We start from the raw sequence: 27,463 nt of genomic DNA on the forward strand, positions 1-27,463 counted from the left end.
GCCTCATAAGGTTTAAATCAAATCCGCGTTCTGGTCAGTTAAAAACGTCATTAACCCTAGTTTTTGCTGTGACGGGGTTCGACCCCTGAGATTCACGAAGACGGCTCTGTTGTCCGTCCAACCTTTGATCTTGTGCCCAGGACCACGCCAGTAATTGGAGATATTTTCTTCCCTAAGTGAGTGGATGGTTTCGACTTGTTAGTTTTTGTTCTCTCCTCCATGAGCATCAACAGTCTGCTGTGTTTCAGCGCCAATCTTCTTTGTGTTTTCGGCAGCCCTTTGACCTGGAGGTCTGGTCGCTCCACTTTAGCCCTCCACGCCGGCCCTCGCTCCTGTAATTATAGAGGTCATCTCCACCCAAACTGTGCGCGCGCGCGTGTGTGTGTGCGTCTGCGGACGGCCGTTTGAAGCGAGCTGGCTATTTTGCATGAACTTCTCCAGCTTGGAAATTTGGCAGAAAGGCTTAGCCCTCAGCAAGACCTTTCATTTCTGTTCACACTCCATTAATAAGACGAGGGAATAAGTAAATAACGCGGCGCTACTTTTGCAGGGATTTGGATCAACCCTGGCTCAAAACAACAGCCCGGGTAGTTGCAGCAGATGAACCGAGTCCAACTGTTTACCTGGAAACCCATGAATTGAGTCTCAACATTTTCATAACATGCGATTCTAATGTGTGAACCTTAGAATTCTTCCATGATGGAAGGTTATCAGATGGCTTCACTCTAGAGATTATGAATGAGCACCGACATGCTGCGCGGCGATAGCAGTGAGGCGCCGATGATAAGCTACATCATGTAGGTCGGCACGACTCGGTGCGCCTCTGATGAAGTGCGACTTGCTGAGAAGAGCAGTTGCGGGGATTGGTGGATGTTTTTCGGATAAAACTCTCAACCCGTTTGTGAGGGGAAAGACATTCGCAGCAGTTGTTTTTCCTCTGCCTCCTTGCCTGCTGGCTTGTTAGCAGTTAGAAGTTTTTATTGCCTCCACTCAGAAGGTTTTGTTGTGGACTGTAAGAACAGGTGATACTATGTTGGTGGTGTTCTGAAGTTCCATCAGGATCCAGGAATCTTCTGAGTCTGGCTTGTTTGGCTTCTAAACACTGCTCATGTGCTCATGGCCTCCTGTGCAATCCATGTCGAAATACATCAACTTTCATCAGACTGTGGCAGCAATATTTCATCAAAATATCAAGATGGGAACTTTATGGGGAAAAAAAGCAATTGGAATTATTTGAAATATTTTCTTGAATAAAGTTGAAATGTATAGAAATTTGACTGAGGGATATGTCCGGATATTCATGTCTTACGGTGTAGATTTTCCTTTCCATTAAAGTTAATGCAGTCAGAAAAAGTTTTGCCAGTGTTTAATGTTTCGCTTTGTTGTTTTATTTTGTTGTGAACATTTATAAATTGAAAGATAAAAATTAAAAGAAAATTACGATTTTTTTTAATCTCCTGAATTCAGTTCCATTTTGAATTGAGAATGTTTGAATTTGAATTTGAATGGAATGGACCTTGTATTAAGGTCAAATTTAAAGTAGTATTTTGAGCTCAAAACTATCTATTAATTGGTATTGTCACCCCAACCTGCAAAAAAAAAAAAATCAAAAATCATCCAGAAGAAAAAAAATACTATATGATACTAATACTAAATACTAAAATACTATTTCTCAGTCAACTTTTTTGGATTAAAAAATGTTTTTCAAGTTTTTCAGTTTACAAGTTTTAACTCATCCTTTAGTTTTTCCGCTCCTCACTGGACAAGTCTGGCATCACACCTGCTGTATGTTTGTCACTATTGAGGTCCTGAGCCTCATTTATTGTCTTCTAGTTTCATCTCCAGCTTCGTCCCACGTCCTCTGCCAATAATAACTAAGCTGATGCAGCGATGAAGTGATGAGGATTTGTCTCAGTAGGAACTTAGCGAACACCGTGCTGAGCCTCACTTCCTGTGGCTGAGGCTCCGTAATCCGACATCCTCATTCCCCGCACGTCGCTCTTCCTTGGCTCACACACCCCCAGATGCTCCTCATTACTCAAATTAGGAGCCCAAGTCATCACCTCGCTCCTCGCAGCCCCTGAACGCACCTGACTTCCTGCCTGGCTTTGAGCTGGCGCCCTCGGATCAGCTGCCAGTCCTGCAGGAGCCTGATGAATATTGCAGCAGCGGTGTGATGTCGGGGAGCCCCCCGGTCCTGCTCCTTCACCACGGGTGATTGGACCAGGGGCCGGCACCTTGGCCGGGTGCAGGGATGAAGAGCTGACACTGATCAGACTGGAGGAGGTGGTGCTGGCTTTTGGTGTCTGACGTGGAGATGATGTGGAAATCTGTGGTCCCTGACTGCATGATGCAGCCAGATAATCCACGACAAAACTTCTGTACACAAACGCGTCGCTCAAGGAGAAAACTTGAGTTAAGTTCATCTGTTCCGGACTTAGGCAAAATGTGGCCCGGGGGCCATTTGCGGCCCGATGCCTGTATTTTCGTGGCCTTTTTATGTCAGACTAAAACTATCACTGATATGTTGTAATTTTTCTGCCTTTTTTTGTTCTTTCTCTTCTAGTCACCACCACCACTTCAGCAGTATCTTGTAACATTTTCTTATTTTCATTAGCCATTTTTGTGTGTTTTTCCATGTTCCTCAAAACACATTGAAGGAATATAATTTCAATAATTTGAAATAATATTTCCTTTTTATCTTGAACACCCATAGTTATGTTGATTTATATTCAAATTAAATGCATATAAAATGAAATATTTCAATAGGTTTCGTGACATATTTACACTTCTTAATGTCCTTACTAACATTTAATCTTTTTAGGTTCCTTTTGTCCTTCTTACTTAAGTATATATTTTGGGTATTTTTCCATAGTTTTCTTGTAGTCATCGCTGTCTTACTTTTGATGGTGGCCCCTCACAACACTGTCAGATTGAAATGTGGCCCTTTAGGAAGTGTAACTGCCCGCCTCTGTTCTATTATATAACGTGGTTAGTAAGAGCAAATTATATCAATGTTTTATTTTATTTTCTCTTTGGGCTGAAACTGTCAGGCAAATGTGGAACTTCAGTCAGAAAAAGAAGAAAGAACAAAGAAATGATGAGGTCTTATAGAGTAATGACTGTGTCTGGTTCAAACACAAACACACGCTGCTCTGTTATTGTTCAGTTACGTCACAATTGTGACAATAAATACGTTTGCTGAGGGGTGTAATACAAGAGCGGAGCACATGAGGGTTTTGGTGCTGTCCAGTCCCTCAAAACTGAAACCTGACTATGTGTCAGATGATCATATTATATCATATATCACATATTCCTCTTTTTTGTTGCTAAAGTGTGTTACTGATTTGGGCGTTTGTTTGTTTGTTTGTTTGTTTTGTAATGAGTGGGAGGGACATTAAAACTATATTTAGTCTAGTGGCTTCAAAATAAAAAAAAAAGTTTAGATTTCAATTGGTTCTAGTTGAAATCACAATATGTCTGAATAGCGTTTTCTTGTTTGTTTTTAATATTATATGTATAATTATGTATATATAATGTTCATAATAATAATATCATATCAATATCATATGTATTTTATTTATTCTAATAATAATAATTATTATTATTGTAATGACCCTCACTGACTTGCCAACCATTTGAATAAGTGTCTCTCTTTCGAACAGGTGTAAACACAGAATATACTTTGAACCACATAATGTACTTTTAACAAACTAAAAAAAGTCTCAAAATATGAGAAAAGTAAAAATACCAAGCTCCTCTACTTTTCATTCATGTTGTATCAGAATCAACTTTATTGCCATGGTCAGTGGAATAAAGTGCTGTCATAAAATAAAATAAAAAAAACAAAGACTGATCACAAATTCAACCAATATAATTATATTTTTTCCTCATCAGGCTTAAAAAAAAAATCAGATTTTGGACCATCTGAATCATAACATTTCATGCTGTTATGCAATATGTAAAGACACACCGATTATTTTAACCCTTGACCCTTGATGAATGGGTTGGTAACCAGTCACCAAGGTGTCAGTCTGACCCCGGGACACACTTTTGTTTGGTGCTTCACACAAGTGAGGGAGACACTTGTGGGGTGCAGTGCCGCCACAGTCATCTCTGAGTTGTTGTGACGGTGAATGTGATCCATGACACAGTCTGTTCTGTCCTCCTGCAGGTTCTGGAGCGTCTCTTCCAGAAGGGCTTCAGCGTGGCGGCGTCGTGCGGCGGCGGCGTGGACTCGTCCCAGTTCAGTGAGTACGTGTTGTGTCGCGAGGACCGGCGGAGTCTGTCCATGAACACGCCCATCAGGATAAAACAGGAGCCTCTGGACTAAAGAGGTGGAGCGGAGGGACCCAGCATCCCTGCTCTTTGTCCATATCTCTCCACACCATCTTCACCCTCCAACTCCCCGCACCACCCACCCCGCCCCACCGTCCCCCCCGCCCGAGCGTCCCTACCTCAGGGAGTTATGCGAGACGGCTGGTTCACCTGGGCTTCTGAACGGACTCTGGAGGGGGAATGTAGTACAGATATTTAAACGGCCGCCAAAGATTCTGCACTTCATGGTGACTCTTCTCCTCCCACGTCGCGTCACGCAGCAGGAACTCTGCTCCAGTCCCAGTCTGTGTGAGGTCTGCAGTCAGATGGAGGCACTGACAGACCAGCGAGGACTTAATCCAGTCTCCTTGAAACTGTCGAGGCCAGCCACCCCCCGTCACCCTCACCCCCCCGCCCCTCCCGTGTCACACAAAACTGCCAGAATGATTGTCTCTTCCACTTGTTGTTTCTTCTTGCTCCTTTCTTATCGCATCGCGTTGTGAAACAATGACAAACAATAGGATTATTTTTATGTTTCTCCAAAATGAAGGATGTGTTTGTGTTCATGTCGAGAGATTGTGTGGGAGCAGTTCTTGGCGAACGCTGCAGAAACCTCTGCAGGCGATGTGGCTGAAGCGATCTGGCTGGCGTGGTGCGTTCACGGACGGGGAGGAACAAAACAAGTCCCGTCCTCCAACCTGTTTCTACTCTCAACCACTCATTACGTTGGCAACATATCTGATCGCCGTCCCACTGGCCAGATGGGACGTGGAATGTAGAAGCCTCCGGGACGTTTACCAGTACGACTCCGCCAGAGACGTACTCTAAAATATGGGATTCTTTTGCACTTTGAAGCATTTGCATCAAGTCACAGGTCAGAAGCTGCTGGGCCCAACACTGTCACTGCGAGACCAAAACACAATGCTGGGTTAGCAACCTGAGAAATTACCGGCACAATTCGGAGCGGAAAATGAACAAATTGTTCAGAATATTTTCTTATATAAAACAGGAATTTCACTGAGGACTAAGTCCAGATATTCATGGTTTAGGGGAGTTGATTTTACATTTTATTAAAGTTTAAGTAGTCGGAAAATTATTAAGATATGCTTTCGAAATGTGTTTCAGAACTCTACTTTTTCCCCTCATTTTTAAAAAATTCAAATTAATTAAATTATTTTTTTCTAAATTAAAAGTTATTTTTTTATTCAATGAGTAAATAAATATTTAAGTAAAATTGGAGCGCAGAAATTCAACCTTTTAAACCCCAAATCCAGAAGTATGTTTATATGGCAATAAACAAATAACGGAGTGCAAAAGAAAAAGTAAATGAATTAAAATCAATATTTTGAAAAATATTCTAAATAAATTCTCGAGAAAACGATGAGAAATAGGCCAGTTTTAATGTTATTTATTTTTAAAATTATTTTTAAATATTTTCTACTATCCACAATATGAAGATTATTGGAAAATTGTGAAAAAAATTAGTTAAATTTAGTCAAATTTAAAGTTATTTTGTATCAGCTCTTTATGAAGCTCATAAGCAGCTGTTTAAGGGAAACCTGATACACAATGAAGCGAAAGCTAAAACAGCAAGGACATTACAAGTCTCATAGTTATTGGGATATTTTGGAGCTAATATGCTTCAGTGACTTCAGGTCCTTTTAATTTTTCTATGAGTTCAAGATGAGAGTTGCCTCCAGCCCTGAGGAGTCTGAACCGCTGACAGAACTGACTGACATTCTGGGTCTTCATGGTCCTTCTGAAGAAACGATTGTGACAGAAAATATCTCCAATATGCTTCGACATTCCTTGTTTAATCTATAACTTTTGTCTTTTGAAGCTGCTTTTGTTCGTCCGACTGCCAGAATCGAGCTGATTGTACAAAGACATACAATAATGACTGAAGAATTCCAGTTGATAAAAAAACGCCGTTTTGGATCAGAGCTCTGTGTACTGTACCTTTTAGAGCAAGTTTGTCAAAGTCGTTGTTTGTTTCGACATTGTCACGGCCAAACCCGGATTATCGCCTCGCGGAGTGAACGGTCCTTCCAACATCAGTGAGCCGCGAAGATGCGAGTGGGTGGCATTTACTCTCTGCTTTTGTCTTCTGTTCAACGTCTCTGGATCAAAGCGTGTTGAGAGAATGATGTTCACGTCCAAAACACATTCTGATCTTAGTAGTTTTTATGAACTGTTTTTTTTTCGTTTTTTTTTTTGGCCAATGTTCATTATGAAAGGAGGAGGAGGCTGGTTCCTGGTCCGGCCCTGCTCCCTGTGGGGCGCCTCACAGGCTCATCTTTGTTCTGACCCGCCAGTGGCCCACGTCGGAGCATCCCTTGGCCTCAAAGGGAATGGTCAACCAGGCCTTTCATGTTGCCGCGGCATGTCGGGCTCAGCTCCGCGCTCGTGCCCCCGCCCCCCGCCGTCCTCTCCCCGAGGGCTTCCAGCTGAGCGGTGCCAGTAGAAACTCGGGTTGGACCCCCTGCTGCTGTGTCATCCCCATGCGCTGCTTTTCAGGACGCCCGCCCACGCTGAGGCTCGCTGGACCACATCGAACCAAACAAACTGTTGAGTCAAATGTGAGCTGCCATTCAGGACTCTGTGGCCCAGCAATAATCAAACCGGTCCGACGCTCTCCAGGAGCGGAACCTTGAATTCCAGATGAAGTACTGGTCAGTTCCCCTCCATCTCTGCGGTGGACCGGCTGTACAGCTGTTGCATATGGACTCTCGGAACTCTGGGGCTTTATAGGACCCCCGTGTTTTTAAGTCACAGAAGCAAAGAACGACTTGTGTACATACGAATAACACAATAATACGGTGCAAATGTATATTATTTAAAGTGATAAAACAATTAGACTGTGGTATTAAAGGGCATGTGTTCATTTACATCGTCTCCATTTGACTTTTCTTGCTATTTGCGATAATAAAAGGATGTAACGTTCGTCTGTGGTGTGTGGTGTCTGTTACGGAAACACAAAGAGACTTTCCTCAGTTTAGTAAACAGCTCATTTATTCTTTACAAAATAGGTACAAATACATCGGTTTCATTTGTCACACAAACAGGAAATCCTCAAGATATATACAAGATTCTGTTGTTGTTTTTATACCAAAATAACGTGGATCTAATAAACACATACCTTTGTAAACAATATTTACAAATCCTTGTTACACTTGATGTTAAATCCCCTGTTTGTCTACCGTTCTGTCATTTTGGCTAAAAAGCTGTAGTGGTAGAAATGACCTCGGTGAAACTACGAGAAGCTTTTAAAAACAACTCTCTTTGAAATGCCACAATTCAGAGTGTTGTGCTTGTTGGAAAAACACGGCGTGATGTGACGAGTCGGGCCGTTCAAAACGCAAAATATATTAAAAAATACTTTGACAATACTGCTAAAAATCAATATATAATACAGCTGGTCGTGTCGGATCCTTTAAAAAAAACAAAAGTGCTTGAACTTTACAACGTTTCAAATGTCACACGTGTTTAGAAATGACGAGGAAAAAGCTGCATAGGCGTCAGTTTAAATAAAGATTTGAACTTCATGGACAACACTACATCACTCGGGTGTCGTCGTGTGACGGATAACAAGCCGAATAACTTTGAAAGTCGTGAACTCTTCAGTCTAACTTTACAACCGTAACACTTAAAAAAGTATGAAACACTTTATGGAGCTGCTGAGACATTCGCTATCTTCAGAAGGGCTGCACAATATGTTAGCGCCGCTTGGTCGTCATGAAGGATGGTGGTTTTTGTCTAGACTCTAGATCAGTAATGAGCTGATGAAGCTTCATGAAACAGTGTCCCCATTTTCAGAGCTCAGTAGGTGGCGTCCCAGTGTGGTTTCATCAAAATAATTTCTGAAATCCAAAGATTTTACAGCAGAGAGCGCCATCTAGTGTGCGCTGAAAATTAGGACACTGTTTCACGAAGTCTCACGAACCACTCACCATGTTGTTGTGACAGTAAAAGATGCTAAACATTAGTAGCCTTAGCTCTGTAGCTGTGAGTAAAAGTGACGCCCATCTGATGTGACTGACGTTGCGTAGTGTATTTTTTAGTGTGACGACAGGTATCGGCATCATCGCAGTCATCAGTGCCATGTGTAAAGGGGAGCTTTTGAAATATAATAAAACATTATAGAAACAGATTTTTACCTCAAAATACTGAACAATACATTAACAAGTTTCGAGGTGAAGTGCCATTAAAATCATAACTGAACCAGTTCAGATCGCCATGTTTTATCAGCCATGTTTTATCAGTCACCGATGCTGTAAATAAAATCCATCATCTCGACAAACACATAAAAAATATTCTCAATTTTACGTTTTAAGTGCCATTAAGATAAACAGGAAGTGAACAGGTATAATAAACAACTTGATTTATCATTTACACATTCATTTGTTTCCTTATCGAAAGCAATATTATTAATAAACTTTTAAATGGTTCATCCATTTTTTTAAGGAAAAAAAGTGTAAGCCAAGTCTTAAAAGAGAAATGCGACGTTGCTGGCTCGTACTTTCTTCATATTTACACTTCTTCAACATCTTAAAAAAGAGGTATCATCGTTCGCCAGGTATTTTCCGATTGTTTCTGACATATCGTATGGTTAATATTGTGCAGCCCTGCTAGTTACACTCACTTCACATTATAAATGGATGTATAAAAACAATATATGCACCAAGAGTGACCTGTCCGGGTCAAAGGTCAGGGTGGAACTCTACAGGGAGAATATACATGCAGGTTTAAAAAAAAAAAAAGAAACTATATACATGTACAGTAATGAGGGAGATATAGACGCTGCTGTTCGTGACGTTTAAAATCCGCTACATTCATTGAACGTGGTTCAACAAACATCAGTGTTGAGGTGCGATGAGTCTGAGGTGAGTTGTCGAGAGAGACGCGCGACACGTTCCGGTAAAAGTAACACTCTCCTTGACGTGGTGGTGAGCTGAACTACAAAGGTGACACAGGAGGAGATCTCTTCTCTGCAAAACCGACATGGCGGTCCCAACGTAAAAACCGGTTCTGAAGGCACGTGGCTTGTGAGGGAGGAGCTGAGGTGTGCGCGGGGAGGAGCTACTTGAGCAGGGCGCGGTAGAGGAGGAGCGAGTGGGCCGTCTCTCTCTCCTGCTCCATGTAGAAAATTAAATCCCTGAGGTTGACGCGGGTGATGCGCTGGCGTGTGTACTGGCGAGACGAGGTGGACGCGCCGGATGCGCCGGCCGGGGAGCCCGCCGAGCTGCCCGAAACCTGCAGGGAGAGGAAGAGGTTCAGAGCTGCACAGAAACATCCCAGAGCTGAAGAAAAAAGTTCGGACCTGGAAGTTTCACCACGGAAGTACAGGGCAACATTCCCTTTGTGAAACTTCTATCCTAGACATTTGTCGACTAGTGATTCCTCATAAATGATGCTGGGACAATGTTCAACACACAAGACTAGTGAGGGGATCGTGAAGCTTCATGAAACAACTACCCCACATTCAGAGCTCAGTTGGTGGCGCCTGCAGTTCATGGTGAGGTTTCATTGAAATGGAATGGAAGCTCCACCTGCTGGGCTCTTAAAATGAGGACCACTGTTTCATGAAACCTCATGAACCCGTCACTCCATGAGACATCTTATGTTCAATCTGAACACCAACCTCCTCCCCAGTATGGCACAGCGCATCGACACCCCAAGTACAGCAGGAGCACTGCACTTTCCTGTTCATTGCAGGTACCATACGTGGTCTCCATTTACTATAAGTTAAGTACTAATTCGAGTGATATCTAAAAAACAGGCCTCTGCCCACTTCCTGACCTCCATTATATCAAGCTTTGCTCATCTCCAATGGGTCAGGAATGTTTAACCAATGACAGGCCAGCTCAGTGAGGGGGCGTGGTTTAGAGGCAACTCTGTATTGTAAAGCTCATCCACCCATCACTGCCGGTACCCGAGTTACCTACTTACCTATTACCTACACGCACCGGGCACCTCTTCACTTCTGCAGAGACGTCACTCACTCTGCAACCCCTCCCACATGCAGCGGCCACACACATAGAGGAACAGCGCACTTGCAGCAGACAGTCTACATTCACTCCTACAAAAGACTATTTTAAGGCTTGGAACGCATTATTTCTTTTTCCATGAATTGTAATGGGAAAAATCAATTCAGATTTCCAACAAAGCACTTCTCGAACAGTCGTCTGGAACGGATTGTGGTCGAGAACCAAGGTACCACTGTATAGTAAAAGATAGGGATTTTAAAACTCTGCTCTTGTGTATCATCCATGGAGGAGGATTTTTACACTTAGTTCAAATAAATGGAGTGATTGCAAACAAGAGATTTGGCGTCCTGGGTGGAAGAACTTGACCTTCAGCCAGAAGTGACCTTTCATGTGAGACCAAATTCAGGGGAAAAAAACAAACCAAAGAAAACCACTGATGACATGTTGATGCAGCACAAACAATAAACTGTAATTTCTCTGAAATGAACGAATGAATGATTTTCTCTCTAAAAAAAGGAGACAGAGATCAGAGCAGACGTCTCACTCTGAACCCGAGACTTTGTGTTTGATCCACCAAAGTGAAGGAACACCAGTGTACACACGGAGATGAAGCGTCGCAGAAGCAGATCCAGACAGTGAAGCGCAGCCACTCTTACGATGCCTGCACCGCTCAGTAAACACAGCACTGACAGGATTTAATTGCAAACGTTTGAAAGGAGCAAATTTACAAGAACCAGCCGAAAAGTCCCTCGAGCGTTGAGCCATTCCTCTGTTTGTATGAATCTGTAATGCCTCACATTTCTCTCATTACACTCGCTGAACTTCTGGAAGATGAGTGAGCAAAGACAGACTTCTGCGTCGACCAAAGTGGCTTAACTGCGTCCACATCTCCGCCACGACGGCACAACGCGGTTGCACCAAGCGAAGGAAGCTTGAAGCCATGGTTACCACCTTCACGTGCAGCCGACTCAGGTCAGAGTGACTAACTCTTCGGTACAAAGGTTTTAAGTGGAAATAATGGCACCAGTTATCGGTCAACAAAGGTGGTACACAATCCGACGTTCCATACGGATCTGGATACGACCGGAGCCTTCTGTCCGTGCTCTGCCTTCATTTCGTCCATATATTTCCACAAAGCTTAGGGACCAAACGGAGCACTACCACAGGAAACTGTGAGGGGCAGTGTTGCTGTTACGTAGCTCTAATGGCACAAAGAAGACATAACTATAGTGGAAATTCTCCGTCCTCCAGTTGTGAAACACATATAACAACCTCACTGACCTCCACTGCCTTCCTCTTTTGTGTTTTTTTTTGATTTGCAGATTGCCGTCATCATGCACTTTTGACTCTGCGCAGCTCCCCCTGGTGGATATATTGGTGAATAAAATACACAACATCCGAGAAACCCATGGAACTCTGGACACGTGCAGGTGAATCTGCTTGGTGCTTGAGAGGTCGGAAATAACAAGCTCAAATCTTCAGATGGTGTTTGAATTCTCTAGATAGGACAAACCTTAGAGGAGTGAATTTGAATGGTGAGCCAATAAAGGGTCAAGGAACCTCCAAAAAGTCAGCTCCTCAGCCTGCAGTGGACAGTACCAATGGGAGGTGATCCAACGACGCTTTATTGCGGCTTCTCTGGGGACAGGCAGAGTACGGAGGCCCTAACTAAAGGTATTCTCTCCACCATGTCGTGGGTCTGCCCCGGGGGCCTCCTCCATACCAAGGCCCATATCCATAAATCCTCACCTGCATCCCCCCTCAGCCCTCCTGAAGCGAACACCCTCGCCACTCCGCAGGGAAAACCTGCTTCAAGCATGTTCCTTACGTCACTGCACTTTAAATTATGGCTGAATGTTGTCGTCAGGTCGAAGTCGAGTTTTTGACCCCATGGCTGAGAGGGCAGGACGGGAGTTCAATGGTGTCAGAAGTAGGATGCTGAAGCAAGAGTATGAAGGACATGGAGAAGCTGGAAGAGGTCAAGGAACCTGATGAACCAGTTGGGGTGTCCTCACTGACTGTGACATTCACAAGACAGCACTGGCCTGCGTCATTGTTTTGCCCACAGTTAACAGAGGTTTGCAGAGAGTTTGGGCATCTTAACACAAGTGACAGTATCTGGTAAAGAAGAAAATCAGAAGCATTAGCTGGACACTTAACTGATCTCGTGATAGTGATAGTGATAGAGCAGAAAGACGGAAGGCGGAAGATTCGGCTTCAAGCTGTCGAGCCATGTTATAAGATCTGGAATTTGTTCCTAAAAGGCCAACAAATGGAATATGATGCTTCCAGCATATCATATTGTGGACCCTCCTGTGTTCCGTCCGCCGGTACATTGGACCTGGACAGAATGAAATCTGCAGTGGCCACACCACTTTGGGGAGCGACCTCGGTGTAATCCGGTCAATCGTGGCTGACCACAAGTGAAAGATGGGCCTGCCTACTGCCATGCCAATTACTGCCACTCAGCGGCCAGCCTGGTGACACGAGCACAGATTTTACCAATCAAAGCCATCCATCCACCTGGACGGACGGGCAGCTGAGGCCTGGGGCGCTGGACGGCGCATCAGCAGGAAGGAGGGGAACAGTGATTAGAGTCAGACATTGCTGTACTTGTCGTGCGATTTCCAGAAAGCCCTCTCTCCCTCGGAGACATTCAGAGATCCAAACACAGACAGAAAGGTCAGCCTTGTCCAGGAATTCACTTCCTCGCGTCCTCCCTTCATCTTTGCATACCCACCACACTGCGGTACCGTCTCAGGTATCTATGGTGACCATGACGGCACACAGAGCTGGGAGGGGTAAACAACAACAATCCTAAAGAAAGCCGATGGCTGAGCGCCAGTTTAAGAAACAGAAAGCAAAACATCTTTGACCACACTTTCCCTGTCGCCGGCAATTACCGCGTCATTATGTCTGAAAGTCAGTGAAAAACAAAATGGCAGTGCTCGTCAGGTCACGCTGAGCGAGAGCGAGGAGGGGAGATAAAGCCAAGTCTTAAAATCGGTTTGGCCAAGAAAAAGATCCACGAGGCAAAACAGCATCTGTCATTTTATCAGTGATGGGCGCTGGCGGGCATTATGTCACATGACATATCCGTCGTACACAACGCACAGGAATACTTCGATACATCTCTTCAGACATCTGACTTGTACGGAGGACGGGGGGTGGGGGGTCGGAGGGGTAGTGGTGCGAGGGAGACGACAGAGGAGGAGACAAGAAGAGAGGAGGAAGCATTTTAGGAGAAGAGATGTGCAGAGTTAAAGCTGGAGAAGGAGAGTTTCAGGGAGGAGAGGTGAGCGGACACTCGCTGTGTCTGCTGCTTTCTTTTGCATTATGAAAGAATTCATGTCCATCACGGTGTCAACAGATGTAGCTTTTACAGCTGCTTGACAACAAGAAGAAACTGCAGACATTCATAAATTTAATAAATAACTGCTTATGTTAACACATTTATTTCCTATTTATTATTGTTCAGAACATGTTTCATTGTTTCATCCTTTGCAGGAGGATGTCACCATGGGAAGAGGATTCAGGATGGGAAGCAATAGTAGCAATAGAAAAAACTGTTTTGAGTCAGTTAAAATGACATACCTGGCTTGAAGACAACAACTACAGTGGCGATATGTTGTTTATTTAGAAAACGCTTATGTAATAAAGTAGGAAATGAGTCTTAAATTCCACCGCTTTGTGTTCCATGTTAAGATTTATCAATCGTGTTGAATTACACAGTGTAAAAATGAAATTAAAGACTGAAAAAATGTGGTTTCACAGAAGGTATTTTGTGTCTGACCAGAGACTGCTAGAGTCAACATATGTACTTCACATTGCTATTGAATGGCAGGACAGATACTTTCACTGACTAGAAGCACTGTTCTGCAAGCGTTCATGTTACAGACAAAACATTAAAAATAAAATCCTTTTCTTTAAAGAAGAACGGAGGTATCTGAATGCTTTATGAATGAAAATATTGGTGAATATTCTCCTTTTGTTTCAGAGGAGGCCAGTGTGGGGAGTCAGAGAATTTACATTCTGATCCTTTATCACAGGAGGGAAGAGGAAGGGGGGGGGGGCTCCTGACGTTCTCCAGCTTTGAACCTCTGAGTGGCACCTGTGCCTTGATGCTGAAGCCAATATTGGATCTGGCCCAGGTCACACACCTCAGGGCAGTGGGTTAATGGCCCACTTTGCCAGGCCCACAGAGCTGCTCGGCCTCGACAGGCCAAACCGCTGCCTCAGCACTTTTGAGCAAAAGTAGCAGGCGGATGCTGAATGGCAAAATAACTCACGCACTCCCTTTGTATACCAGTTCACGCTCCGAGTCTGTGTCTTTGAAAGAGTAAAAATTAAGCATGAATCCCTGCCGTAAACACAAAGTTGCTTTATGAAGTTAGTGGTTAATTTCTGAAGCAGCAGAAACTATCGTCAAATCTCCAGCTCGTCTCACATTCATGGTTAGACGACACATGTGGGAAGAGAACGCAAATCGACCCAAAATAACAGCTGAGGACCGAATCCCAGCACAGTGACTAACTTCCACAATAACCGCAACAACAACATCCGCTGATATTCAGGTTTAAAAGATAAAGATTTGAGCTTCAGTCGATGACGCAACATTAGAATATTGTTTCAAACACTTTGATGCTGAAAACCATTTAAGCATTGCTCAAGGGCAGCCTGCAAATGGCCACGCAAGGACACTTTTAATGGCGAGGCATTGGTTTCACAGACAAGCACAGGAAGTGAGGGCAGCTTCTTAACTTGTCCACTGTTTGGTAACTGTAATACTAGAATATTGACAGTCATGTTATTTGAGTTTAGCTTGTGCACTTGTTTGGTGACTAGAAAGAGAGGGGGGTGAAGAGGAGAGTGCAGACGTGGTGACCAGGTGGAGACAACTGTCAGGTGTGATGTAGGAAAGAGGAGAGAAGGGGAAGCTTGGTAGACCAGAGGTACTGTATAAGACAGTGCTGTAGTTCGGATACAAAGATAGTGTAAGAAGCATCAGGGCTGAAGTCCATTAAGGACAAGCTTGGAAATAAGCTCAGAAAAGTTCTGGAAGCCAGAAGGTTTGGTGAAGAGATTGTGTAGGACCACTAGCAGAGGAGGTTGACTGGTTTTCCCTTTTCATATGGCACCTATTTGTTGTTTTTTTTTGTAGTAAAAGAAGCAATACGACAGTCATTGTTATGGAATTCACTCTTCCACGAGATCCACATTTTCCGGACGTCACAGTGACATACTGATCTTGACAAGGATGGAGGATGGAAAAATCGGACGACAAGCATAGAAATATCATTAATACTAAGATTGTTTGCAATAAATTTGTTGCTTGCACGAAGCAAAACAGTAAATAAAAGAAAGAACGTTTGCCAACAACAGATCACAATGACAGGAGTGGACAGTCCTGAGCTTTAGATTAGACACAAAGGAGGAGAGCATCAATGTCGGTTTGAAAAAGACTGAGAATATGTGTTGGACCAGGCGTCATCATACCTACTATGAGCCAGGAAGCAAAGCGCTCCCAAATTTTCACTCGGGAATACCGCCACGACAGGCACTGTTTACCGAGTTTGGACCAAGCGCGGCAGTCGTCTCCACACTCTGTATGAAATGCCTCTTCCACCGCCGCCATTAATCAGCAACAGAGACTTTCTCTCCCTCTCGTCTTGTTCTTGCTCCACAACGCCCACAGACATGCTGGATGAGGCCATTTTGAAAGAGTTAACAGATGTCGGCTTATTGGCCCGAGGCTTTCTGACATTGCCCAAGTGATGTATTTGATGTGGAGTTTATTCAGCTCTAATAAATGTATAAAGAATTAGAATAATAATTCACAGATGTACGTGGCCAGATTATGCGCCGCAGCCCGTCTTTGAACCTGAGAAGTCAGCCAAGATTAGCAGAACCATGGGAAAGGATGAACAGGGTCTTGGTTCAGCGCACTGATAATCAGCCAGGTCGTGGCAGACTAATACCACAGCTTTATGTTCATGCGCCGACACTAACAGCCTTTGTTCACATTTTAGCGTTCTATTAAGGGGAATAAACAAGAGTCACCGCGCTTTCCGATCCATGCTTTTTCGGATGTGCAATTTTGTCGACGGGAAGAGGGGGAAAAATCGAGGTGAAATACAGAGAGATGCGAGGGCACGGTTTGATCGGAGCAGAAGAATGAGGGAATTACTTTGAAAACAAACTACTTCCATTTACTCCACAAGTAAAGAACAACAAATCTCCAAAATGGCCAGTTGCAGAGCATCTTAATACCCACATAAACCATAAAAACAGCAACAGAGCTCCATGGCAATGCATAGCAACCGTGCAGAATTTCAGTCAAGGAGAAAGAAGGCAAAAAAACACCTTATTACTTCTAACTCCTGCAAGCCATTTTGGTCTCCAAAGGTTTTAGAGCGCCGCAGGCCATGTGTCTGCAGTGTTTCGGGAAATGACTTGCCTTCGCACGAACACTGCTATGTTCTGCAGCACTGCTGCCCCCAGCATCCCCGCTCAATTTCTGTTTAACCCCTTCCTGCCTTTCCTCACACTGACTCACTGCAACAGAGAGCTCACACCCAGCACAATGCTGCCACATTGTTTAGCCTCGCGCAAACCAAGACGAATCAGACCGGCTTCTTCACAGACTCGCACATTAACTCCGCGTCTAATTGGGCTACTTAGGGACCTGATGTCTCCTCGCAAACAAGGTGCAAGAGAGACGGAAGGTTATGTGGGTCAGAGAGGCGGGAAAAAAGAAAGAAGCCGTCACCATTCTACTTGGGAAAGCACAACGTGCGACACCGTCAGCGCGCTTGAGTGTGTACCGACGGTGGATTAAATCTGCAAACTCGTTGACACAACACATAATTAAAACATCTTGCTCCAGGTCAGGAATTTTCTAATTAGTAGTGTACTGACAAAGCTGCAATTCCATCGCCCTGAGTTTCAAAGTCCACAGGTTACTGCTAAGATGAAAGTTGACCCTGGAGCAGTATTCTGCAGGGCTGCGCGCACAATTCCTCAGAAGACAGTCACAGGGTCACCCAGCTAAACCGTGCGCTGCACCCGGAACCTTCCTTCCCAACAAAGAGCTTCAAACTTCCCCGCCTGGAAACACTATCTCAGCGCTTGTTGGGTTTCAAGCTGAACCAAAAGATTATGTGAAGGCAAACAAAACATTGTTCTAAATGTGGCGCTCTTGGCGCGGCTAGCTCAACAACATGTTAAACATCTTTCCAAGTCCTATTTTAGGAGGGGCAAGTCTGTGACATAACTTAAGGACTTTTAGGAAAAAATCACACTACAATGGTTGCTTTCAACGTCAAAGAGAATTTGGTCGTCCTGTCAAATAAACAGCATCAATGGTTCTGATTTCTTCAGCTCAAATGGGTGTCTCTGCGCGAACGTCACACGCGAACGCACACTGACAAGACTTTAGCCACTAGCATAACATCCTGGATCAATCAGATTGTGCAGTTCCTGTTTAACACACCGCTATTAAAACAGATTACTCAGACGTTGCAGATGGTTGACGCATTGGATTCTCTCCGATGTCTGGACACAATCACGTCAAGGATTTCTACCAAACACAGAGTCCTCTTGGTATCAGTCACCTCTTTCTTTTGCCTCTATTTTTAATGCTGTGTGACCATAAATGGACTTGGAACAGACAAAGACATTTCTACTCTCCTTTCAATTTTGACTGTGTTTTCAGTTGTTAACATGAACCTCTTGGGTCCAACCGTCCACGTCACGTTTTTGCTTTGGTACTTTGTTTTTCAAAAATGTGGATCTATTATCCACATTTACGGACACTGCCTGCGCCATCTTCTACTGACACAACAACATTAGAGTAATTCCAGTGACAATTTTTTTTTTCCCGTGATCTTTGTGAGACCCTGTATGAGCTTTTAATCAACACAGTGAGGACATTTTTGCCAAGTGAGGACACTTTGGTCGGCCCTCACTCTGTCAAGCCTCAGTTTGAGGGTTAAAACTACAAAATAGCTTGGTTATTATAATTGGGTTCTTGTTTGGTTAAGAGTAACGGTTCACTTTAGCCATGTGTTTTAGAAGGTTAGGTTTAGGGAGAGATGCTGGGGATAGGGTTATGTCAAAGTATGTCAATGACTCACTTAAATAGGAGAACAAACGTGTGTGTGTGTGGAACTAACCTGTTGAACAAAATTGAAGTAAATAATAAAGCAAGTAAATCCATAAAAGAATCAGAGGAAAAAAGAATGAATAAAAAATATTGTCCTTGTTTTTCTGAAAGCAGTGGTACAGTATCTGCCGACAGACTTCCAGACTAACATCGGAAACCAGGCCATTTCCATGTTTCAGTGTCACTGTCAGCCAGCCACGAGACTACACACAGTCGCACCAATAGCATGGCAAACTTGTATCATATTCAGACACAGTGTTTGAGTATCAGTACTTTTGGGAGTCAACTGAGCTGAGCCAGGATGCGAAGCTACCCACTGAATTCTCTGCCCTCTCAAGGTTATGATGGGGAACTGTTTACCTTGACATTCGGATAGGAAGTATAAAAATGCTGGGTTGAGTCGCTCAGTCGCCCATTGTGTCCAAAGCGCATCTCAGAAGGTCTCACAACGTTTATATCTCATCAGCTCTTCTAGTGCCGAATGAAATATTGGTTGTTTCACTTCCCCAGATTTAAAACTAATGCGGCAGATCAGAAAAGCAGACGCCTCCTCTGAGTCCACCTGTCCATAAAAAGACAGTGCAAGAGTCATAAGAATGAATAAACAAAAGCGTGTTTATTTAATTCATGAGCGCACGAACAGAACTAGCATCACTAGTGAGAGGCTGTTTGGGAGTGTTTGGTCTAAACGCATGAATTGCAGTTATTTATTCTGGAAATTGTGACCCACAAATGATCAACAAAGGATGAATTGTGTTTTCAGCGGAAAGGAAGGAGAAGTGCTGGTCCAATAACCTGAACAATTAGCGCAGGCCGAGCCTCTTTGCCCGCGTAAAGAATCAGAAGTAGAACTTTTATACCATTAAATATTCAAAGCGTTTCATATATAAAATGAACCCAATTAGAGCTAAAATAGGAGAAGTGTAATGAGTCTCAAGTCAGAATGCTTGTCTTCAGAAGCGCTGGCTAATGAGCCCTTGTTGGTTTTACCCACTATACTTTCACTGGTGTGGCGCTGTCATTCCTGCTGGTTTTTAATTTTTAATTCAAGTTGAATGAGAGGGTGGCGACTGAGTTAACAATCGAGGCACTGGGGTGTTTTGCTGCCGATAGATAGCTGGAAGAAGTTGGCAAATGAGGCTGCTTTTTGATGTGAAGGGAACAACCAGTTAACAAAAGCCAGTTTGGAGAAGGTATTCGGCAAATGACCACACAAAGGACAACACATCCACAAAAGGCCCAATTAGAAAGAGGAGTGGTGCAGCATGGATTTCAAACATTCACATACTGACTGGAGAATGAGACCAGAGACCAAAAGGCGGCACGGCAAGGATCCCGACGCTCTGCAGAGCGCTAAACTGTCAGTCTTCACAGAAATCCTCACATGAGCAGTGACACGTTTCAGTTACTTGAAATGGAACGCACCAAGGGGCCGCAGAAGATATGCAGAGGGAAGAGATTCTAAAGCACATTTACGGAGGATATTCACACGACGAAGCCGTCTTTGATCTGAAATTGATATAAATGGGGCCATTTTTGACATCACTTAGCCGTCACACACGTCTCCGCCACTGATACTGGTCCCAGTGTACCTGCTCCGTCAGACAGTCGGGATAAAGGCTGTCTAAAAAGCTGATCAAATCCCCGGCTCTTCCATAACATGATTTATACAGACGGCCCAGAAACACGAACAAAAACTTTATGGAGAATTTTTTTTTGTATTAAAGTGCCCGAGTGAACGTTTCTGACCCCTCGTGTCACTGCTTTTCATCCAACAAGCTGCCAGGGCAAAAAGCTGCTGGAGTTTCTGCAGTGATTCGCAGCTAATAAAGTTGATATCGGAACATAGCACAATGAATCAAGTACATTTCGTGCCACAGTGTCAATACCAAAATACAATTTTAGTAAGGAATCTAAGGGTGGGTTCGGGGCAAAATAACAGGCAGCATTGCAGAATTTGGACTGAGTTAATGTTTTTTTTTTTCTCTGGTAGTGCGTTTCTGCAGGCCTCATTCCTCCCACCATGTTCACTTCCACAGGCCCAGGAGGCTTTCTTTCTACCTGCGCAGCAGTTTGGCAACCTGCTTTATTACACCAAATACAACAGCATCGTTTTCCAAGCAGCTGTGTGTGTTCACAACTGTGTATATAAGACTTATCTACATATTGACATGGTATAAATCCACATCCTTGTCGGCAATAATAATTACAAATCTTGTAAAGGAAGTGCTCAATTCTTCCTGCACCGTAGGCTTCGACAGCTGGAGGACTTGCCCACCGGCGCCAAGCAAGCACACCTCGGGCACTGCCTTGTGTTCAAACAGCTTCAGAGCTCACCCACAGCCATTACAAACTCCGGTGCAATGAGGGCTTTCTGTTGACTCGGATGCTGCGGTTCTGTGCGCTCCTGTGTATCACAGGAACAAAGCGGCCGGCAAAGGTCGAGCAGGTAGTAAAGACAGCAGGGGTCTGCTCTAAACGTGTCGGCACGTTGGACCACACGCACGCCGAGCCGCAGAAACACAACACTCAACAGAGCACTAAAGTTTAGCGGCACAAAGCAGTCGGGGAGGTGTGTTTACATGTTGTGGCTCCTCCGGACCCTGTGTTGTGTACATAAAAGTCACTCCAAGGAGAAGAGAACATATTTATAACTGAACTGCCATGACACGAAACCAGAACCTGATCTGGGTGATAAAGACCCTACCCAGATATTCACAACTCTCACAAAGTTCCATCAGTGGGGGCGGTTCATTACTCCAACAAATACATAATTCATGCAACCTAAAAAATACATGTGATCATGGATCAAAATGGGAATGAGAGACACAGAAACATGGAGGGTCTTCGCTGATGCCGACTCTTTGTTGCGGAAAAGTGAGCAGGGTTCAAGTGCTGGGCAGGGCAGCTGGCCAAAACTGCTCTTCCACCACTTCGAGGCCAAACTGGAGCCAGACCTGGTGGCAGTGCGCTCTCTAATAGAGGCAATCTGTGTTTATTAGAATAATTATTTGTGGCCTGATCTGCTTTAGAGAGAACTGGATCATATATTATTCAAGCCCTGGTTAAGTGAAGCACATCAAAATCGAATACGTAACTGGGAGATTATATGTACTGTAAAGCCCGTCAACATGTCGATGTATTCCATACACATACAGGAGGCAATACTTACATAGCAGTCATTTTCTGACCCACATGGCAGCCATGACTTACCCTGAGCCTTTCATACACTGATACATGGTTGGGTTATCCACACAACTTAGTAAGTGAGGGGGAAATTGCACAGTACATCACAATACAAACCAATACGCAATACATTGTCCATGATACTAATCTTGTAGAGATACTGCCATAATGTGGCAAGCTACATTGCAGAATAATGTGTTGAACAATTGAATAGCAAGTCTCCTGCTAGACACATGGGGAACACCTGACACAAGCTGACAAACCAGCCTGGATGAGAGTTTGAAACTCTTCTTTCACCCTCAACCACGATACAAGAAATGGGTTTCCATGCCATTGATTCACGATATTGGTTGAGAAGCACGGGCCTTCAGGAGCGCCTCAAAGTAAACTTCATTGAGACATCTACACGCCAACATGAGGCCACTAGATGACAGTCGACTAAGTGTGAGAATGCGTCGACCTGGTGAGGAGTTCTCGGCATGTGTTGCTCGGACGAGACCTACTAGGGCAGACCAGGGCAAAGTGCGGCTCAGGGGCCACATGCGGCCCCTTGTCTCTATTTTCGCGGCCCTCATGAGGTCAGACTAAAACTATAACCGATTTGTAGTAATGTTTTTCTCCCAGTTCTTTTGTCCTGTTACGTTTTCAGCCATGACTAGTTCGACTGTAAATATCATACTGAAGATTCTCCATTTTTGTGAGAACTTCTTAGTCCTCAAAATACATAGAAAGAAAGTTGAAAATCAGTTTTGAAATAATTGCCTTTCTTAGATATTTGGTCCATTGCTTTTATTATGATTTATACTGAAATAAAATGCATCTAAAATGAAGCATTTTTATCGAAGCATTTACACTTAATATATTACTTAGATTACTTTTTTGGTCGATTTTGTCCCTGTTATTTAAGCGTATATTTTTTATTTTCCCATTCATGTTTTGCACTCATCACCTTCTTTATTTTGGCACCATGGCACCCCTCAACAATGGCAGTTTATAGAGTGGCCCTTTTGAAAATGTTATCACCCACCCGTGTCCTAGGGGCAGACCCCAGACCTGCAGGAGAGACACCTCACCACTGCCTCTTTGCTTTGACTGTAATTGCCACAGATTTTCATATCCTGTACATGATCATTTACTGAGTCAGTGCAGGAATTGAATAGTTATAAATAAATAAAAACAGATTTAAGAAAATGCAGTGTATTTTTTCATTCCTCAGAACACACCGCTTCCTCTGTAGCCAGCAACACACGCTGGCATCCAAACAATAGCAGATCCAGTTTGAAAATCTCCTTCCATGTAGGATGAATAACGCTCATGCATGGTGATGGCTGAATTCTGCTGAGATTATTTGTCAAAAGCGTCTAAATTTCACAGCTAATTGGACTCCCTAATTAGCACAGGATGTCTAATTCCCTTTGCAGTCAGTCTGCTAAATGGTAAAGCTCTGGCGAGCGGTTGCTTATTCCTCTCGCTTGAGCAGAGTTCCCCTGTGCGGGCTGAGCTACACTGTACATTACACATGCAATGATCGATTTTAAATCTTAATTAGGGAAACGACAAACAAACAAGAAGGATTTAATGAAGTGTGTACCCTGTCAAACAGCTGGCTGATTATATTTATAGAGATATGTGTTAAATTTAATGATGTGGGCCATTAGCCGGACGCCCCTCTGCAGTCTCAGCGCGACCTAATGGAAAGCAGCTGACGAATATTTGTCACCCCCGCAGTGCTCGCGCAGACCTTTTCACTTTGGAAATGGAGTCATGTCATATAAACTCCCGTGTGTGCTTCCATCCCTCTCACTCAAGCTACTGGTTAACGCTGCTACGACGCTGTAATAGGGGACGTTCCATGCTTTCTGGAGTCTCTTTTAATGATCCGAGATGTTCCGCAAAAACAATAGGAAATAACAAAAGATGTCGCCTAAAAGTGGGCACAGTCTCCATTATTAGAGCCTTTTTTCAAGGCCATCCATTTCTAACTTTTTTCTAAATTGGTCAAATGGAAAGCAGTGGAAAGCGAGAGGAGAAAAAAAATTAAGCTGAGCCGAAAAGTGCGACTTGGATTTAATATTTTATAATTGCCAAGGGACATTCTAAGATCAATGAATTTTTGCCCGGGACGCACATCAGAAAGAGATGTACTTCAGTCTTTTTAGGGAACATTGGTCTATTTAATTCCAGTGTCTGATGCATGTGAAATATGCCTTCCATGGCCTCCTTCTTCTTCCCCCGGCACTGCTGCAGGCAGACATTACCACTTTTAATGGGCCGCCATGAGAAGAGGCAAGTCAGCCAATAACCCATCCGCGCTAATGGATCGCCTTGTTTGTTCTTTCACACCCTTTTCTCAAGTTAATTTTAGACGTTCTGTTTTTCAGAGACAAAATGGAGGGATCAAAACAATGCTCAAGCTGAAAACAATGGTTTTTGCTGAGTAGGGGACATTCTCTGTTCTCATCGGAGGTGAAAGTTTAATGCGATTTTATGACACAACTGCATAACAACCGATCAATCTGTAGCTAGGCTTATCGATTTATCACCAGCTGCCAAACCAGTGAACTATATATAATCAAGCCAGTGGGTCATAATTAAACTTGGTGGATAAAAATAAACACTGTGTCGCCATATTTGTGTCATATTTTCACGTGTTATCTCCAGGCTGTCACGATATAATGCATGGCATGTGCTCAAACAGCACAGTAGAGGCAAAACAAAGTGTGTGTTGTGATATACAAAACCATATACGACTAGTATAACTTCATCTAAAAAGACTATGTCACTAATGACTTTAAGGTGGCCATATTTGAAGATGTAAATAACAAAACCTCTGCCTTTCATATATAAAGGTCAAATATGTGGCTCATTTATGCTCCCTTCATACATGGACATGTACCCCACCTTTTCAAATGATGTTATGGCAACAGATCAAACTCTTGTATGTGTTCCTATCTTGCGCAAAAGACATAAATGCAGGCAGCATTGTAGGAGGTGGTGGTCGGTGAGAACATCGCGACTGGAGGACAAAGAATTTTTACGATTGGATTCACTGATACTGTCACTTTTTTCTTCTGTCAGTACGAGTCTTTGCAGATAAAATGTGTGATCTTTTGAAGGCAGCACTCTCACGTAGCTTGACAAACAACAGTTATCCACAGCGCTTTTGCTGCCAAAACGCGCAACTATTCATAAGTCATCCTTGTTTCCTGAAAGGGGCCCATATAAAAGACCTGATGTGCTGTTCAAAACAACATTTTGGAAGTCACAATTTTACATTCTCCATTTGACAGAGCTGTCGATTAAAACATTTTACATCGGAGATGAGGTCATCTTAAATTTGATTAGGGGTCACAAACATTGGTCAAGCCTGGTCACTGACGTCTTTCCGTATGTGTTCAGTGAGTATTTTTCTTCAGATCATGTTCATATACACTGGCTCTCTCACTCATACCAACACTTCTTTTTTTTGTTTTGTTTTTTTCAGTCCCTTCAAAGTCATGTTTAGCAATGTTTTCTCATTCAGTTGCATACAAACATTCCAACCGCTCAGTTCTGGTTTGTGCTCCAGTGCCACGTTGGAAATAAAATCAATAGGAACGTAACATTTTTGGTGTTTCGACATTTAAATCATAAAGGAGGTGCACCATGATTTAGAAATGAATTATGCAGGGTGGTGTCTGCATAATTCAGTACTGATAATAGAAAGCACAAAGAAGCGTCTTGCAGGAATCCATCAGCATCAACAGTAAAAAAAAAAAAAAAAAAATCCTGATTCAGGTTGTAAAACGAATCAATCAAACTCGTCTCCGTGCTGGCATCTCTGCCTTGTATCGTGGCATTTTGCCGACTCTATACATATTAGCACCTCGCTAACACCGTCCTTGGCGGTACTTGCCCCCCTTGAATACAGAGTGAAAGATCTTTTCCAGCATTTTTCCTTCCTTTCTTCAGGCGTGAACCTTGACAGCTAACAACTGAGCTGACATAAAACTTATCGCCAAAGGAACACAAACACACAGCGACAGGGAAACATGCTTCTTCCTGGTAACACTGTGAAGCAGTGTTGCACAAAGCAACACAGTTATTTCTAACGCTGTTAAAGGAGGTCATATAAGTCATGTCAGGAAGTCGCATGACAATCCAGCAGCATCTTTTATGAGTCTGTACTTCCAATATATTAAACTCTCATTTGCATCATACATGTGGAATAACATTCTCAAGACCACTTTATTAATGGTTTACTGCAATAACTTAAAATGCAAATTTCTCTGTTATGAACAAGATTTCTTACTTTAGATTACGGAATATTTATTACTCTAGATTTATGACTGATTAATACGTGTATTCACAGCACAGTAACCAGTATTTTATCGTGACTAAGTACTGATCAGTGTCTAGTTAAGACTGACTAAATTTTACCCTTGAGTAGTCACCGAAAGTTCATCATAAACATTTCCATAATTACCATGTATCACCCGCAAATAAACAGGTAATCAGTTTATTAATTGTTATTACATGTTCCCCAATATGAAGTGTTCTTACATCAAACAAATCCTAAATTTGGAGAACATAATATAGAAAAATAGAAAAAAAAACATAAAAAATGGGAATAAAACCTAGAATTTATTAGCTTACCAGAACTAATCTAAATATAGAGTTTTACTGTATATCTAAGTTGAGGGACAATAAATATGTGCAATTTGTTTTGTTAAATAAAAAATAGTTAAAAAAAATAAGGACAATAAAAACTGTAATGTAACTACAAGCATTCAATACTGCATTAATTAAAAAAAGTTTACAGTCACATATAGATACCAGCTGCTTAGAACACAAACCTGACCATATGACAGACAACATGATTACATGATCAGAATATGAATATTGGAGGCCCAGAATTTCCATCTCCTCCAGGATGGTGGGAACATGAGCATGCACAGACTGACAATAATATTCCTCCGAGTGGTGAAGGCGTAGGATGAAGAGAGTGGGTTTGCACACTCTAACACAGTATGAGGTTTGGGATGTTCGACTGTCTCCAGGTCCCTGGCCAGCAGGCTAGCTAGAGAACCAGCTAATATCTGCCCGCCTCCTCCGCTCAGCAGTAGGGGGGAAAATGTAGGAAATTTCATTCTTCAGAAATTTAATTATATCAAGATTAACAAGGGAGGTAATTAATTTCTTTAAGATGAGTATCTCTTAAGTGCCTCGGGCTCAACTTTGTTGTCATAACTGTATATTTAGCCATTATTTCAGGGCAAAGTTTTGAAGGCAAAAAATGAGTGAGATGAGTATGTCGCAGTGAGTCTGGACATGTTGATGCTTCTTATCTAAATGTGAAGATAAGCAGGTTAAAATCATGACTTTCGGAGCTCAGTTCAGCAACAGGCAGGGTTCGGGTACGGGTTAACATGAACCCACTACATGCAAGTTAACACAAGTTAAACCAATAGGGCTCTTTAAACTAATTGAATTCCAATTCATCTCAGGTGTGGAACACATCAATACCAACAAAAATGACTCCACGGTGTATAAGCACACAGCCAGACAATTGTTATTGTGGTTTGTGTAAAGGCATTACAGAGCATACATTTTTCTTTGACATGCTCTAATTATTATGTGTGCTTATGCTTTTTGTGTTCATGAATGTTTTGTAATTTGAGAAAAATACTGCAGGAAATGATAAATATGTTGATGGGAGTCGATATGGAGAGATGTGCGGGGATTGACAGTACTTCGACTGAGAATTCCCTTGCTGGACTAAGGACTGGACACTAAGGACCAAAGTCCTCTCTCTTGAACTCATTCATAA

The 27,463-nt window shown here is 43.0% G+C and overlaps 2 protein-coding genes across 9 annotated transcripts in view; one reads left to right on the forward strand and one right to left on the reverse strand.

Moving 5' to 3' along the window:
- LOC128759168 (BTB/POZ domain-containing protein kctd15) overlaps window positions 1–7,268 on the forward strand; it is a 41,029-nt gene extending 33,761 nt beyond the window's left edge. For all 5 annotated transcript variants that reach the window (XM_053865923.1, XM_053865925.1, XM_053865924.1 and 2 more), the window contains one exon: window positions 4,175–7,268. In XM_053865923.1, the coding sequence (XP_053721898.1) occupies window positions 4,175–4,333 (159 nt within the window). In that variant the 3' untranslated portion in view covers window positions 4,334–7,268. The remainder of the gene's footprint in view (window positions 1–4,174) is intronic.
- A 60-nt stretch (window positions 7,269–7,328) lies between these two features.
- Window positions 7,329–27,463, reverse strand: part of LOC128759167 (transcription initiation factor TFIID subunit 4-like) — an 81,373-nt gene continuing 61,238 nt past the window's right edge. For all 4 annotated transcript variants that reach the window (XM_053865921.1, XM_053865920.1, XM_053865919.1 and 1 more), the window contains one exon: window positions 7,329–9,570. In XM_053865921.1, the coding sequence (XP_053721896.1) occupies window positions 9,397–9,570 (174 nt within the window). In that variant the 3' untranslated portion in view covers window positions 7,329–9,396. The remainder of the gene's footprint in view (window positions 9,571–27,463) is intronic.

This window comes from Synchiropus splendidus, chromosome 5, assembly GCF_027744825.2.
Source record: "Synchiropus splendidus isolate RoL2022-P1 chromosome 5, RoL_Sspl_1.0, whole genome shotgun sequence".
Classification (NCBI taxonomy): Eukaryota; Metazoa; Chordata; class Actinopteri; order Syngnathiformes; family Callionymidae; genus Synchiropus; species Synchiropus splendidus.